This window comes from Ipomoea nil, unplaced genomic scaffold, assembly GCF_001879475.1.
Source record: "Ipomoea nil cultivar Tokyo-kokei standard unplaced genomic scaffold, Asagao_1.1 scaffold3195, whole genome shotgun sequence".
NCBI classification, from domain to species: domain Eukaryota; kingdom Viridiplantae; phylum Streptophyta; class Magnoliopsida; order Solanales; family Convolvulaceae; genus Ipomoea; species Ipomoea nil.
Genome location: NW_017619623.1, coordinates 4,151,301 through 4,166,133, shown reverse-complemented (window position 1 = coordinate 4,166,133; position 14,833 = coordinate 4,151,301). Strand labels below are relative to the sequence as shown.

Sequence of the window (14,833 nt, the reverse complement as noted above, 5' to 3'; positions counted from 1 at the left end):
ATTCCTTCGAGAGACTTGGCAATTCTAGCTAATTGCTCCTCCACAGATTCTGTGTTTATCGTCATGGAAGGCATGACAATGTAGACATGCAACCACTCAGGTGCAGCCTTCCATAATGGATGTGGTAGAGATATAGGATAAGTGCTCCCACTACTGGCGTTCCCTTGCATAGAAGTTGGACTACCACCATCGGTAGCTCCCTTAGGAGAGGGTGGACTTCCAGCATGAACCGTTGCCTTTGAGGCGATAGGGGCCTTTTCGAGCCTTCGAACCACTCGTCGAGCCATGGACTGAGGTTAGGGCAGTTGGACCCCCAAGTTCTTTGCGCGATTCCTGGTCAGTGGACCTTGCATTTTTTGGGTAGTGCCAGAGCTAGCAACAAGCGTAGACATGGACTTGGTAGCTTGCACATAGGTTCTCCTCAACATGGGATTGTTCGATGCCATTGGATGCGCAGGTAGAGGTATATTGGTAGTAGAGAGATGAGAGTCAGAGCTGTCCCACTGGGCGTGCCAAAATATGTAAACGCGAAAAACTTGAATTTTATATATTCAAAATTTAAAGTATCGGTTACAAGTTACAAGTAGTATGTATCAAATGGGAAGGGGTACAGTCTCTGTATAGGAGAAGTCATCTGATTCTCTACTAGGAGTATTCCTATTAGAAGTGTGCCGAATTCAGAGTATGCCAAATTGGAGGTGTGCCGAGTTCAGAGTATGCTGAACTGGAAGTATGCCGAGTTCAGAGTATGCTGAACTGGAAGTATGCCGAGTTCGGAGTATGCCGAACTGGAAGTATGCCAAATTGGAAGTAGTTCCTTGTTGAAGGGCCTCTGGAGTTAAGTAGCTTGTTTTTCAATGAAGGGCTAATATGCAGCTTGATCCTCAAAGAAGGGCTTCCGGTGTTCAAATGGCGTGTTCCTTAGTGCAGCATAAGCAGTATAACTGTGGACATGTTCCTCAGCGCAATATAAACAATATAACTGCGGGTGTGTTCCAGACGATCTCCTAGCGTGACTCCGGTAGAGCTTCGGTATGCAGATCTTCAGAGTTCCCATTCTTGAAAATGAAACCACTATTTATAGTGGTGAGTGCAGAGAAGAAATCTCTAACCAACTCTATCCTTTGGATAATTCCCAAGGTTGCAAAACTCGGCCGCCTAGCCGCTAAGCGGCCCCGAGCCTTGGAGTTTTGGCCAAAACTCGGCCAAAACTCGGTCGGCCGCCTAGGCGGCCTGGGCGGCTGCTAGGCGGCCTAGGCGGCCAAACTCGGCCAACTCGGCCGAGTCGACCGATTTTGTCCGATTTTGACCGTTTTTGACCGATTTTGACCGATGTCGTCTTTCATTAATTATTGATTTTAATATTATTATGACATTATGACTTATAGATTATCATTATTTCATTTATTTAGATGTGTTATTTGAGTGAACGTTGAAAACAACCTCATTAAAATTGTCGAACTACAAGTCTGTTACTATTTTTTTTAATTTTTTTGGTGCCCGCCTAGCGCCGCCTAGAATCCGCCTAGACCGCCTAGGCGCTAGGCGCTGCCCGGCCGCCCGACTAGCGCCTAGCGCCTACTGCAACCATGATAATTCCTAATTTAATTTAATTATTTGAATTAAATTAATGAATGTATCGGGACACCATTGCGTCCAGATTTATGATTTCATCAAATTTCAAATAATATCAAATTATCTAAATTACCAGAACTATGTGGTCTAATGGTACCCGGGTTGGACTTCCATTTGGAAGATTATATGTTCGAGCCTCAGTGGAGGCGTTATTGGTTTTCAGTAGGTTGAGAACGTATATGAACAGATACTACAATGTAATAGAGCCAGTAGCTTTCAAAAAAAAAAGAAATCAAATTATCTAAATTCTTCCAAAATTATATAATCCACATATAATTTTGATGGGTCAAAACCAAGTCAAACATGCTAATTAGGCAACCCAATCAATCGTTATACCCTGCACCACGGCGCACATAGCACTGTGCGCCCCGCGCCTCCCAAAACGACGTCATTTTGGTAAATTATGTAGGGAATTGACGTGATTATGTATATTTGTTTATACAATTGTGTACATTTTTTATACAATCATGTATATCTTTTTTATACAATTATGTACATCCGAAACAGGAATTTTATGTGTATTATGTTAAGAGTTGATGTTTATTATGTTAAAGTTTATGTATATTATGTATTATGTTAGATTATATGTATTATCTTTTAAAAAAAAAAGTTTGTGTATTTTGTTATACAATTATGTATATTCATGTATATAATTATGTGTATTCTAGTATAAAATTATGTACATTTTTTAAACATGAGATTTTTTTTTAAAGAAAATTAACCGCCAATACAGGGTAGCGAAATTTCAAAAAAAAAAAATCTGAAATGTCGTCGTTTTGCATCAGGGCGCACAATGCAATGCGCGTCCTGGTGCAAGATATAAATTGCCCAACCCAATTAATCCAAGCAACCTGGTCCGACTTAATTAAATATTCCACTAACTTGGACCGGATAATCCAACATTCAATTACATTTAATTAAGTAATTAAACCAATTTATTATTCAATGGGCCATTTAATTAACCCAATTAAATAAATACTAGTCCAATTAACTTAATTAAAATAACCAATTTAATAATCAAATATCCACCACAGCCCAGTAGCATCATTTAAATTTTCAATGCTAACAAATATACATCATAGGATGAAATCATCTTACAGATTCGGATGACTAAATCGTAAATAGGTGTGGAAATACAAAATAAATTATACACTGTGATTTTGAAATAGGGATAGGATAGGTTACTTAGCTTAGTAGACATCCTTCGCTTGATTTGCCAACTGTTAACATTAACATCATCGTGCCATCGCCGTCAATACTAATTTAGACCTAAGAGGTAGACAACACCTCGCGTTTAGATATGCGATTTGGTGTATAAAAATCCATATTTCAGATACCAGATCATCAAAACGGAAAGTAGAGACAAAGAACACCGCAATTCGGACAGCTCTAGAGAGAAAGTGAGGTAGGTAGAGAGAAGACGAACCAACGATGTTAGGGGAGTAAACGATAGGTTAGATGATTTTTAATTGTTCATGGTTCGGGTTTGGTTTTGGGCTTTATTTTTGGGTTAGTTTATAGCCCAGAATTTTTTTATTATTATTATTTTATTGATTTTGAATGGGTCTACCACGATTGTAATGTATATATATATATATATATATGTTGTAAAAATTGTTAGGCGCCCCCAGACGCTCGGGGGCGCCTAGCGCCTAAGCGGCCGATTTGAGTAACAAGGAGTTTTCATGCAGCTAACTGGCTCACAATGCAAATTTCAATATTTCATCCATAATCAATTCATCATAGGCTCACAGCGCCACTACATTTTCATAGTCTTCAACACATGGCAGCTCAAATAAGCTAATATTTCACATCCTTGACACGTGCCCCTAGTGTTTCACTAACGTGGTAACGTGTAATCATTTTTCACATCAAATACTGCAGCTCGCATCCACAAATCACAATGCAGCTCCTCATCCAAATCTGGACTCCTCTCTTTAAATTATCAAAAATTCAAATCTGAACTCCTCATCGGCAAATCGATTTTGTCGCCGGCGTCTTCTTTCTAAAACTCCATCGTACATCTCTTCGGCTGCTAAATCGGCGACCACCTCTAGCCAACGTCTTCTTTCTAAAACTCCATTGTACATCTCTTCGGCTGCGAAATCGGCGACCACCTCTAGCTGGCTTCTTCTTTCTAAAACTTAACAAAGCCTCAAAAGACGACGATTTCTTATCTACTCAGTCTGTCTAGCATATGGTAGACTGGCCGGACTGGCGGAGTGGATTCAAAGGTAGAGGACTGGCATGTGGCGTCTTGCACTCGCGTCTGGCAACTCCGGCAACTTCGGCGAACAGATATAATCGGCCGGATAGGCAGTCTAGGCGGCGCCTAGACCGCTAACCGGCCGACTATGCGCTCGGCTGCGTAAATTTCCGATTCAAGCCTTATTCGACTCGGCTATATATATATATATATATATATATATATATATATATATATATATATATATATATATGGCTATTATTTAATTATATAATATATAATTATTAGCATATCGTTTTATAGTATACATCATATTATAAGATTATGGACATGTAATTATTAATAATCTTATTATATATGTTTAACTTGACAAATTACTGTATGGACAATAAGAGATTTATTATGCTTTAAAAATTCTAATAGTGATGATATGACTTTTGGGGGGAAAATTGTTGTCCTCCTATCTTTGGAGATCCTATAAAGTACTGAGGCTAACTAAGAATCTACGCCTAAGAGGCGTATAATCAGAGGTTGAAGCGCTAAAGAGATTGAAGAGTTTGCAAAATTGATAGCTAATATAGGCGATGAAGTAGTTGGTAATTCAACTGATGGTGAAGGAGATATTACAATTTCAAATCACTTATTGCTCAAGTCTAACGATGATCGTATTGGCTATTGTTGCAATTGTTGATAGCACATTCCCTTTGTTTCGATGCGGTATAAGTGATCTGTCATATCTTAAGAATAGTGCTATTTTGACTCTAACATTAGATGTTGTAGATAACATAATCAATACATGAATGATCATAATCGGGCCAAAGGTAAGACTTATTTGAGTTGTGATTCTGTTTGTATGTCCAATTCAAATGTAGATATGTTAGCGAATTTGCACATCCCAAAATTCTTGAATGGTTTGCAATGCTTCGAGTATCAAATCATGCTTTGACTTTAAAAGTGGGTTCACCTGTTATGCAAATATTGATCACACTCTAGGACTGTGTAATGGTATGAAGTTGATTGTTACAAGGTTGGCTAATCACGTGTTGGAAGCCTTCATGTGAGGTACAAATGCAGAAACAAAAGTTTTAATTCTCATCACTAACACCGTCAGATCCAAGATTGTCTTTCAAATTCCAACGAAAGCAATTTCTTTTGATGCTATCTTAAGCCATGACAATAAACAAGCACTTTCAAAAGTGAATTTTTTTTAAAAGACATCTTTAACCATGGTCAAATGTACATAGCTGTTTCAGAAGTTAGTAACCTAAAAGTTTAAAAATTTTAATTTGTGACAAAAATATACCATGTCTAAATACGACTAAAAATATTGTGTACAAAAGTCTTCAAATGTGTAATAAAATTACAAAGTTTATCATTTCAAATTTATTAAGTTTTCAAACGGTATATTTTTTCATCTGATTATATTATACTGTATATTCTATATACTATATATATAACCGTGCATCGCACAAGTACAACTACTAATTTCATATATAATCAACTGAAAGCAAACAACTAATTTACTAAATACATTTTTATAACCAACTAATAAATAGCTAACACAATCAGCTAAAGCTTACTGTCAAACACCCCAACTATCAACTAATTACCAATCATCCCCTATATATGTGTGCAAACTCTGCAACCCGCTAGGCATCGTAAAGTAAACAATTTACACAATAGTTAGGGGGGCCAATTTAGTATATTCATCAAAAAGACTGAAATCTGAACCTCATCAATCAAAATATTCGACTAATTTACAAGAAACAACATTTGATAATTACAAGCTTTGCAGTTGTTGATATTTGGAATGCAAACCTTCATTCACAAAAGAATTCAACATAGCTAACTGGCTGATAATTACAAGCTTTGCAGTTGTTGATATTTGGAATGCAAACCTTCATCACAAAAGAATTCAACATAGCTAACTGGCCTTGAAGCCGCACAACTGCTTCACAGGAGCACTATTGAGGCCTTAAGTACTTTTTTGTTCAAGCACAGAATCATCACACCACAAATTCAGTTGATGATTTATGTGCACGATTTTAAAATGATGCATTTTAGAGTGCTATATCTTTAAAAACTACACTGTGACAAGTGATACAAGGTTTGTGAGTATCACCTGGCATCATAGCCCTCTCTTTCTACTCAATATTTCCTGTTCTTTAAGCCGGTGTTGAAACCTTGCAAGGCAAGCTTGGAGGCTAACCAGGCTTGCAGCTTTGCGTGAGAGCACAATGCTCAACTGCGTCACATAATTATCAATATGACTCCCAGGCTGATCAACTTCAGCCAACAGTTTCATCTCCTGGTGGTAAAGGGAAAAGAAATAAGGTGGTGTTCACCTAAAAGAGTACTATGTACCCCTATAAATTTGTTGCATGACTAAGATGATTGTTGAATGTTTATGCAATCTATTAAGCTTACTTCACGAACAATCTCCATGGTGTCTTCAATTTCTCTTCTGTGGGCAGCAATCAAGGCCTCTTCTTCCTTTACAATACACAGAAGAAAACAGTTAATTGTGAAATATTCATAAGAAAATAGTTCTGGAGCAAAAGGCAGTAGCTTATTCATGACCAAACCTCCAATATCTCATTAATACTGTCATCCTCTGGTGATGACCCGACTTCTTGTTGTTTCGATCCCACACTTTTTATGCTAGGGATGCTTGTATTTTGTATGCTAGGGATGCCTGTACTTTTTGTACTAGGGATGCTTGTACTTTTAATGCTAGGGATGCCAGTCACGAAGGAATTTGAGTTAGAGACATGGTTTTTTGACCAGTTTCCTGGCCTTTCAGGGTTTTCAGGTTTTTCGTCCCTGAAAGCTCTCCGTCGTGGTGGAGAGACTTTCTGAGTTTTCTCTTCTGTATCCATCGAATTTTGTGAATATGATGTTGAAGAAGCCTTCTGACTAGGAGGACCACCATAAGTATTCTTAACTTCAAGCCTTTCCCTTTCTGTAACATCAGAAGTTGCCCCACTTTCCTCCAAAATCCTTCTACCCATATCTGATACTTTTGATCCTTGGACCTGCTTATTGATATCACCAGCATCAGCAGAAATGGCCAAAGACGGTGCTGAAGAAGTTTCCTTGTTCATAGGGGGTAAAGTGCTTGCATTCTGATCTTTCTTTGTGTTTCCACTTTTAGAGAGGCTTTTGACCCTGTTAATCAAATCTAGTCAGTTTAAAGCACCAAATGAGAGGTTAAAAGTATTGGACTAACCAAAAAAGGCAGACCTATCAGCATATCTCAATGTGTTGAGGGTGTGTTCGCATGAACCAGCATTAGGTGAAATGCAGGAAATCATGACAGTCCTCGAGTTACCAACAAATGAGTCACGAAGCACCTCGGTGAGTTTGCTCCCTCGGAATGGAATATGAATCTGGTCATTGTCAAGAGCTCGGATACACTCTTTAAGAGCTAACAAACTCTTGTTAATTTCTGCTCCCTCAATCCTGAAATGTAATTTCAAGGATATGACACCATCATGGTCATCATATTGCTTCTCCACAGTGCAAAATGCATTCCAATCGTATCAAATGTAAATCCAATAAATCAGGGAGAAGTGGGAAGGAAAGGGAAAAGCAAAGAGAGCAGTAATTTGACTATACTGCATTATTGCATTACCTATATTAGGATTACAATAAAGCATGTAAATGCTACAAATACTACACACACTACTAAAATTATTGACACTTCATTTTTGGTAAATACCAATTTGAAAATAGTTTGCACAACTGCACATGCATCATGGTTCAAAACAGATTTGGTTGTGGAGAAGTAGACAAATAAGTGAATAACACATGCAAAATGAAGCTTAGTTTCTAAAGAAATAGGAAGGTGCACTAATGTGGTGCCTCTTCCAGACTTCCAGTAAACCACCAAAGATTAATATGTCAAGAGAAATGAAAAGTTACAGTAATGAATGCTTACCTTGTTTGTCGGTCATTATCCGTTGTGTCAGCACCTCTTTCACTGCCAGCAAGGTCAATGAAAGAAATCTTCCCCACAACCTTTCCGCTCTTCATTTCATTTCCATCGTTATTTTGACGGGAGTCTTTTCCTTCAGTGTGCTTTTTGACAGCAAGCTGTAATATTGCATGTGATCTTGATGATTCTTCATTGGCACCAGTGGAACCAGTACTTCTTGCAGTGTTTCCCCTTTCAATATACTCTTTTACTATCTGTACATCCGAAACTTCAAATTCCTGTAGCCCAACAATGCAAACCTGTTGCCGCCCATCTTCTCTCATACAGAGTTTCCTACAAAATATTTGAGTAACTGGTATGAAGCCCGGGATGTAATTACATTTCAACTATCAATTTCACATTAATGCATGCATATATGTAGTTAAGACCCACATGCTCAAACATATTTAATAAGCAAGATATTATGCTCACAATCACCACACCTACTTAAGCATCAATCTACCAAGGATAGGTATCAAATTTCTTATATGTAGAAGTGTGCCTGTCAAATACTATAAAAACATATTCCAGGGTGATTTAATCATTCTTGACTAAAAATTCATATTGAATCAGCAAGAAGCATTTCACAAGGCCATAATGGAAAACCTAGGTTGATTAACATAGGAGAATTATTGGTCCTATGAAATAGTGCTAAATACTTGTACAAACTTCACAGTTCACATAGAAGTCACATTTCATCAAGAAATAAATCCACACAAGGAACAAGACTCTTAAGTCTTAAAGTGAAAAATTGAACATACTGACTTTCGATCACTGAGAAGATCAAAGAGTTTTCCGCCATATATTTCGAAGTAACTAAGCCACAACTTGAACCTCTGATTACAATAGATTGGCTGATGCAACAATCTAACAAGGTGTTCAGCTGCCCTAAGAGGTAATGGTTGCATTGTATATGTTTTACCACTTCCTGAGCAAAAAGGCAGTAAAACACGAGAAAAGGGGGTTAAGGGGAGTACACTAGCCCTTGAAAAAACAAGGTAAATATCTGCACTTCATATACAGTAACTAGTGGAGGAAGGAAGATCAACTTACCAGTCTGACCATATGCAAAGCATGTTGCCTTTGTGCGCTGAAAAATGGTTGGAATAATTGGTTCCACAGTGACACGATACACCTTCCAAAGATAGATGAGCATTCAAACACTGAGACACAGTACAATCTAACAGAATCCTTTGAAAACAGAAAAATAAGAAATTAAAGCAGACAAGTCCCAGTCCACAAGTAGGGGGAAATAAGAAGGAAAAAGGAGGAAGACATAGAGCAGTTTCTCAGTTATATCGGAAAGTGAAAGATCAAACAAGACATGTTGGCACATCTTCCACATGGAAAAGAAATGGAATATTAAGTGACTTTTTCAAATGTTACCATAAGAACAAATACATACCTCATCATTGGTTACATGCTCATCCAGAACAGCATCAAAACAAAACTCATGCTTCTCCACATAAGCAGTCAAGTCAACCTTCCAAATTAAAATGGAACTTAGTACACAAACCAATCAAGAGAAGTTCAAAGAAAATTTCAAGTACTCATTACCTCCAACCTCATATGTGATATGACATAAATATACGCCTTAAGTGCCAAATAGCATTCTAACCTTGAGTTTGGGCTCATGCACAGTGAGACAACAATCATCAGATGATACAGTGACAATGTCATCCTCCTTACGAGAAATTTCCTTCCTATTTAAAGGTCTTTTACGCACCTACAAAAAATGGCATTGTTCTATTAAAAAAATTCAAAACAATATAAGCAATTTCTAGTCAATGGTTAAACAATCAAGTGATGGCACAAAATGTTGGAAAATTTTGCTATGATATTAACAATGATTTAAGAGAATAAAACGAATAAGCCTTCAAGGCATGAACTTGGTTCACTTTGCTAAAAGTTTCTTATCAATCTTTTATCAAAGCAACAAAATAACATATAAGAACTTTTGAGATACAATGAATGTGTTACAATTGAATTTGGTTGCTTGACAAATTCAATCACAAGAGTGAAGCTAGAGGATATTTGTCAAAGTATGTTCTACAAAGAAGTACTAAGACTTCAATTACAACATTCTAGGCAAAGAATAGGAAATAAGAAAAAATAATTTCCCTCACAACTATTTCCTCTTAAGGAAATAAGGAAAAATAATTTTCCCTTTACATTTCCTCTACCGCGGTATTCTTTTGCCATTTCTGAAATGCATGAATGGACCACCTATTTATGGGTGTCAAATATGGCAATTAAGGGTTAATCAAAGCCACCACTGGACAAGAAGTTTAAATTATGAATTCAAAAAATATGATAAAATCTTATCCTTACAGTAGTGATGGCGATATGGGACCCCGGGGGGCCCATTTTAGTGGTAAAGGCAGCCCAACCGCCCAAACGGGGTGTCCATCTTTATGGGTGATGTGTTGGCCCAACAAGAATACTGGAATTCTATCAGGATAAGGAAAAAAAGGAAGTTTGGATCAAAATATTATTAGAATTATTACTAGGGGTATCGAACCCACGACCTCAAGCATAACAGCACAAGTCCCGAACCACCAAGCCAATCAAGATCTTATATACTAAAGGGTAGAAAGCTCCACTTATTTATGGGAGTGCGCTGGAAGCAAGGTAGTGGGAGGACACGTGTGTGGTCCAAAATGAAGGCGGCCAAATGCCGTCCATTTGTAAACCATCCGTAAATCCCTCAACAGTATAAACAGGCACCCTTCTCTCCCTTTTAAAGGCACCCCTTGGCTCACCAAACCCCTCCTGGTCCATTGGTCTAAGTCTTCAACCCCTGCTGGCATACCAGGGTTCGAATCCTATCGCTAACATATTTAGTTTTATTTCATTTATTAGTTCCCTTAGCTTGTTTAGTTATTATTTTGGGCCGCCATTCTGGGCCTGTACCTCGGGCTTTATACGTACTATTTTGGGCCTAGCGCCCCGAGTAATAAAGCTATTCTTTGCCTACCTCCGTTTTGTATTTCTATATTCGGTTTATGGTGGACCCGGTCCTATTAAAACCACCATTGGCGCCATCTGTGGGGATCGTTACGATTAGCCCATGTCTGTAGTCTCTATTATCTGAGCAAGATTTCGAGGTAATGCCCAAATAGCTGATTCGCAGGATGAGCTACCCTACGAGGTAACACACTTAGCACATTAAGACGCTATCCTGGTGAGTGCACTTTTACACTTAGTTCAGTAAAGATTATGTTTATTTTCCCGGACTATGTGCTCCTATGTGCTATGCATGCTTGGCCTGAGGCCACCTCAACGATGTGCTCCTATTTTCTATGCATGCTTGGCCTACGGCCATCTCAACTATGTGATCCTATGTGCTATGCATGCTAGGCCTGCGGCCACCTCAACGATGTGCTCCTATGTGCTATACATGTTTGGCCTACGGCTACCTCAACTATGTGTTCCTATGTGCTATGCATGTTAGCCCCACGGCCATTCGAATGATTGAGTACCGGATTCGCATGGCAAGGTAGGCAGTCCGTGTACAGTTGGTGGTTGGGGCATGTGGGTTATCGCAACCCACATGCGCGGACTTGCCGGACTTGGCAATCCGCATGGCGTTTGGTGGTTGGGGCATGTGGGTTATCGCAACCCACATGTGCGGACTTGGCAATCCACATGGCGTTTGGTGGTTGGGGCATATGGGTTATCGCAACCCACATGCGCGGATTTGCCGGACTTGGCAATCCGCATGGCGTTTGGTGGTTGGGGCATGTGGGTTATCGCAACCCACATGCGCGGACTTGCTGACCTTGACAATCCGCATGGCGTTTGGTGGCTGGGGCATGTGGGTTATCGCAACCCACATGCTTGGGAAGCAACAGCCAACAAATATCTGGAAAATTTGAGTTTGGAAAAGGGAGGAGGTGGTGGTATTGAATTATACTTCCTTCAGGATCCAGAGAAAGTGGGGGATGGCGATATGGGACCCCGGGGGCCCATTTTATTGGGAAAGTCGGCCCAACCGCTCAAACGGGGTGTCCATCTTTATGGGTGATGTGTTGGCCCAACAAGAATAATGGAATTCTATCGAGCTAAGGAAAGGGGAAGCTTGGAGCAAAATATTATTAGAATTATTACTAGGCGTATCGAACCCACGACCTCAAGCATAACAGCACAAGTCCTAAACCACCAAGCCAATCAAGATCTTGTGTACTAAAGGGTAGGAAGCTCCACTTATGCATGAGAGTTCACTGGAAGCAAGGTAGTGGGGGGACACGTGTGTGGTCTAGAATGAAGGCTGGCAAATGCCGTCCATTTGTCAACCATCCGCGAATCCCTCAATAGTATAAATAGGCACCCTTCCCTCCCTTTTAAAGACACCATTGGCTCACCAAACCCCTGTCGGTCCATTGGTCTGAGTCTTCAACCCCCTGCTGGCACACCAGGTTCGAGTCCTATCGGTAACATATAAGTTTTATTTCATTTATTAGTTCCCTTAGCTTGTTTAGTTATTATTTTGGGCCCTATTCCATTCCTTGGGCCATGATTTTTGTATTCGGGCCACCATTTCGATCATCACATGCACCATTTCCTCTCTTACTAAACTGAAGAGTTAATTACCAAAATGGTCCCTTGACTATAGCGGAATTACCAATTTGGTCCCGAGTAAAAGTACGTAACGGCTAAACAAACGGAAGACCAAATTTGTTAAGATTTTTAAAGTTGAAGACTTAATTAGGCAAAAAAAATAGTCAAGGACCAAATTGATAATTTCGCTATAGTCAAGGGACCATTTCGGTAATTAACTCCATTTCTTTTACTCCAACATTCGAGCATCAAATTGTTAAGCGATTTATTCAATGAAGATAAATTCCCTTGCAATTTCACAAGCTTATCGTGATAAAATAACTACCTCATGATTATAACTTCTTATTCATCATCTAACATTATATGTGATTATTTACACACAACACAACTCCAAATAACCACACAAATGTTAGATCACATGCACATAATTCATGAACAACATTTTCTCTATAAATTTTCCAACACAAAGTTGCCAAGGAAAACAACGCATAGAGGCAAACAAGGGGTCTTAGCAACCGAATTGACATACCACTACTTTGATCTTTGCCACATTGTTTTCCCTTGTAATGTTATCTTTTTCACTTCCAGGCACCCCAATAGAAGCATGTGCATCTATCTGTTCCTTTTGTTGCTGACTGTTCAGCACACCAAAGTCACTATCATATGCTTTGTTTACAGCAGGCATGAAAGGTGAGGGTTCAAATGGCTCAGTAACCACATTCTAAAGAAGCAAATAAACAACTTATTAGTCAGAAGTAACACATGCCCTAATGTCATGAATATGAAACCAGACATTCAACCTTATCAATATGACCAATTTAGGAACCTATGAATATAGGATAGCTTCAGAAGTGATTCCCTCTAAATAATGTCTGTTTAGGGTGTAGGAGGTGAATATTTTTTACCCATAAATTAAACACTTCTTTGAGTTCTTTCAGCCAAAATAAACATGTTTCATACCTCAGATAAGAGGTCTGTGTCATCCATAGCATGCAAATCCAAAAGTCCAGCTCCAAAATCACCCCTGAACTCTGGAGAATAAAAACCATCTGACACTGCAATAGCACCTGAACTTTGGGCAGTTGGAGTATATGGCTCAGACCCAGATTCACCATTAAAATTGAGGTTTCTCATTAATTTGAGAAGTCTCTGTTTCTCTTCTACAGATTGTGCTCCATATCCCTGAGACGGCATCACAAGGTCCAACATTACTACAAAACTATCAATATGCCAACATGCACCAAACATAAATGATATTATAAATGATGGTTTAATAATCCAAAAAGCAACAGTGTCAAAACTAAATAAAAAAATAACCCAACTACAATCACTGATTCACTGTGAAATTGCAGGCAGCCAAAACTATAACATAATTTTGCAGGAAGATATGACCCTACTACTTCAACCATAATGCACCTGACCATAAATCAACAATACATATTTATAACAAGAAGAAGGTTCACTGAGAGGAACAAAGTGCAAAATGCAGCACCATAGAAACAGTTGAAACAATCCAAAGTAAAATCATACTAAAGGAATTTCTCAAGTCCTATTCTACAACAGGATAAAGTTCCACCACATAATTTAAGGAAAACTGATGCTAATCATTGCCATATGTAAATAATTCAGAGACAATTTAGAACTAAGACCAATAGTTCAATACCTGCATAAGAAGGTTAGGTAGCAGCCGGTGGTCGACACCAGTGGACGCCAAGGGAGAGGCCAGATGCTGCAAGCCGGCGGACTGAAGCCACCGCGCCATGACGGCGTCCCCTGCATCACCGGCATGGCCAGCATTGCCGGGGTGATCGTACAGAGCTGTCGCTGCGGCACTGCTTTGCTGCATCTGGCCACCCATGTGGCGCTGAGACCGACGTTGCGGAGCCAATTTCAATATTTGCAATTCACTAGTCCAGAGAATCGAAAACTCCATCACAATTCAGATCCTAAGAATCACAGATCACCTTACGAAAACTGATCTGTAAAAACAAATGCAACTTACAAGTGGAAGAAAAATCAAAATGGAAGGCGCACATTCAAGCGTTGGCACCCGGTAACCAATTCAACTCGACCGAATCCAGAAAATCAACACAAATTGCTGGCGTAATCCCCGAAATGCACCGACCGTCCTTCAAACCATACCAATGCAGCTACGATACAAAAACCAAATCAAGCCCCCCAAAAAAAAAACATATAGAAATACATAGGAACAAAGACGAAGCAAGCGATATAGAAGGGGAGAAATTATCCGTACAATCGAATTGAAGAGTTTTGAAGGCCGGAAATAGATCTGAGAGAGAAGAAGAGGAAAGCAAAAACCCTAATCTTTTATTAGATATTATAGAAGAAAGGTTGAAAAATATATATAGGAATTGCTTGGAAGCGAAGATGATGATAACAGAGGGAGTAATTCAACCCTTCTTGACAGAGTAACTCCATATCCATATATGCATTCA

The 14,833-nt window shown here is 39.1% G+C and overlaps 1 protein-coding gene across 2 annotated transcripts; it reads right to left on the bottom strand.

Annotated features, from left to right (window-relative positions):
- Window positions 1-5,360: 5,360 nt before the first annotated feature.
- On the bottom strand, window positions 5,361-14,826 carry LOC109168319 (kinesin-like protein KIN-13A). Of its 2 annotated transcripts, XR_002052067.1 has the most exons (15): window positions 14,632-14,826; window positions 14,380-14,527; window positions 14,041-14,284; window positions 13,338-13,559; window positions 12,907-13,098; window positions 9,436-9,543; window positions 9,223-9,300; window positions 8,871-8,952; window positions 8,583-8,745; window positions 7,782-8,111; window positions 7,085-7,303; window positions 6,427-7,009; window positions 6,269-6,334; window positions 5,740-6,149; window positions 5,361-5,659 (listed from the first exon to the last, which is right to left on the bottom strand). XR_002052067.1 is itself a non-coding variant. In XM_019317334.1 (14 exons), the coding sequence occupies exons 3-14, from the start codon at window positions 14,233-14,235 to the stop codon at window positions 5,970-5,972; spliced, it is 2,418 nt and encodes an 805-aa protein (XP_019172879.1). In that variant the 5' UTR covers window positions 14,236-14,284; window positions 14,380-14,527; window positions 14,632-14,826; the 3' UTR covers window positions 5,361-5,969. The 2 variants fall into 2 exon arrangements, 1 of the variants encoding a protein (XP_019172879.1); XM_019317334.1 differs by having other exon boundaries at window positions 5,361-6,149.
- Window positions 14,827-14,833: the final 7 nt, after the last annotated feature.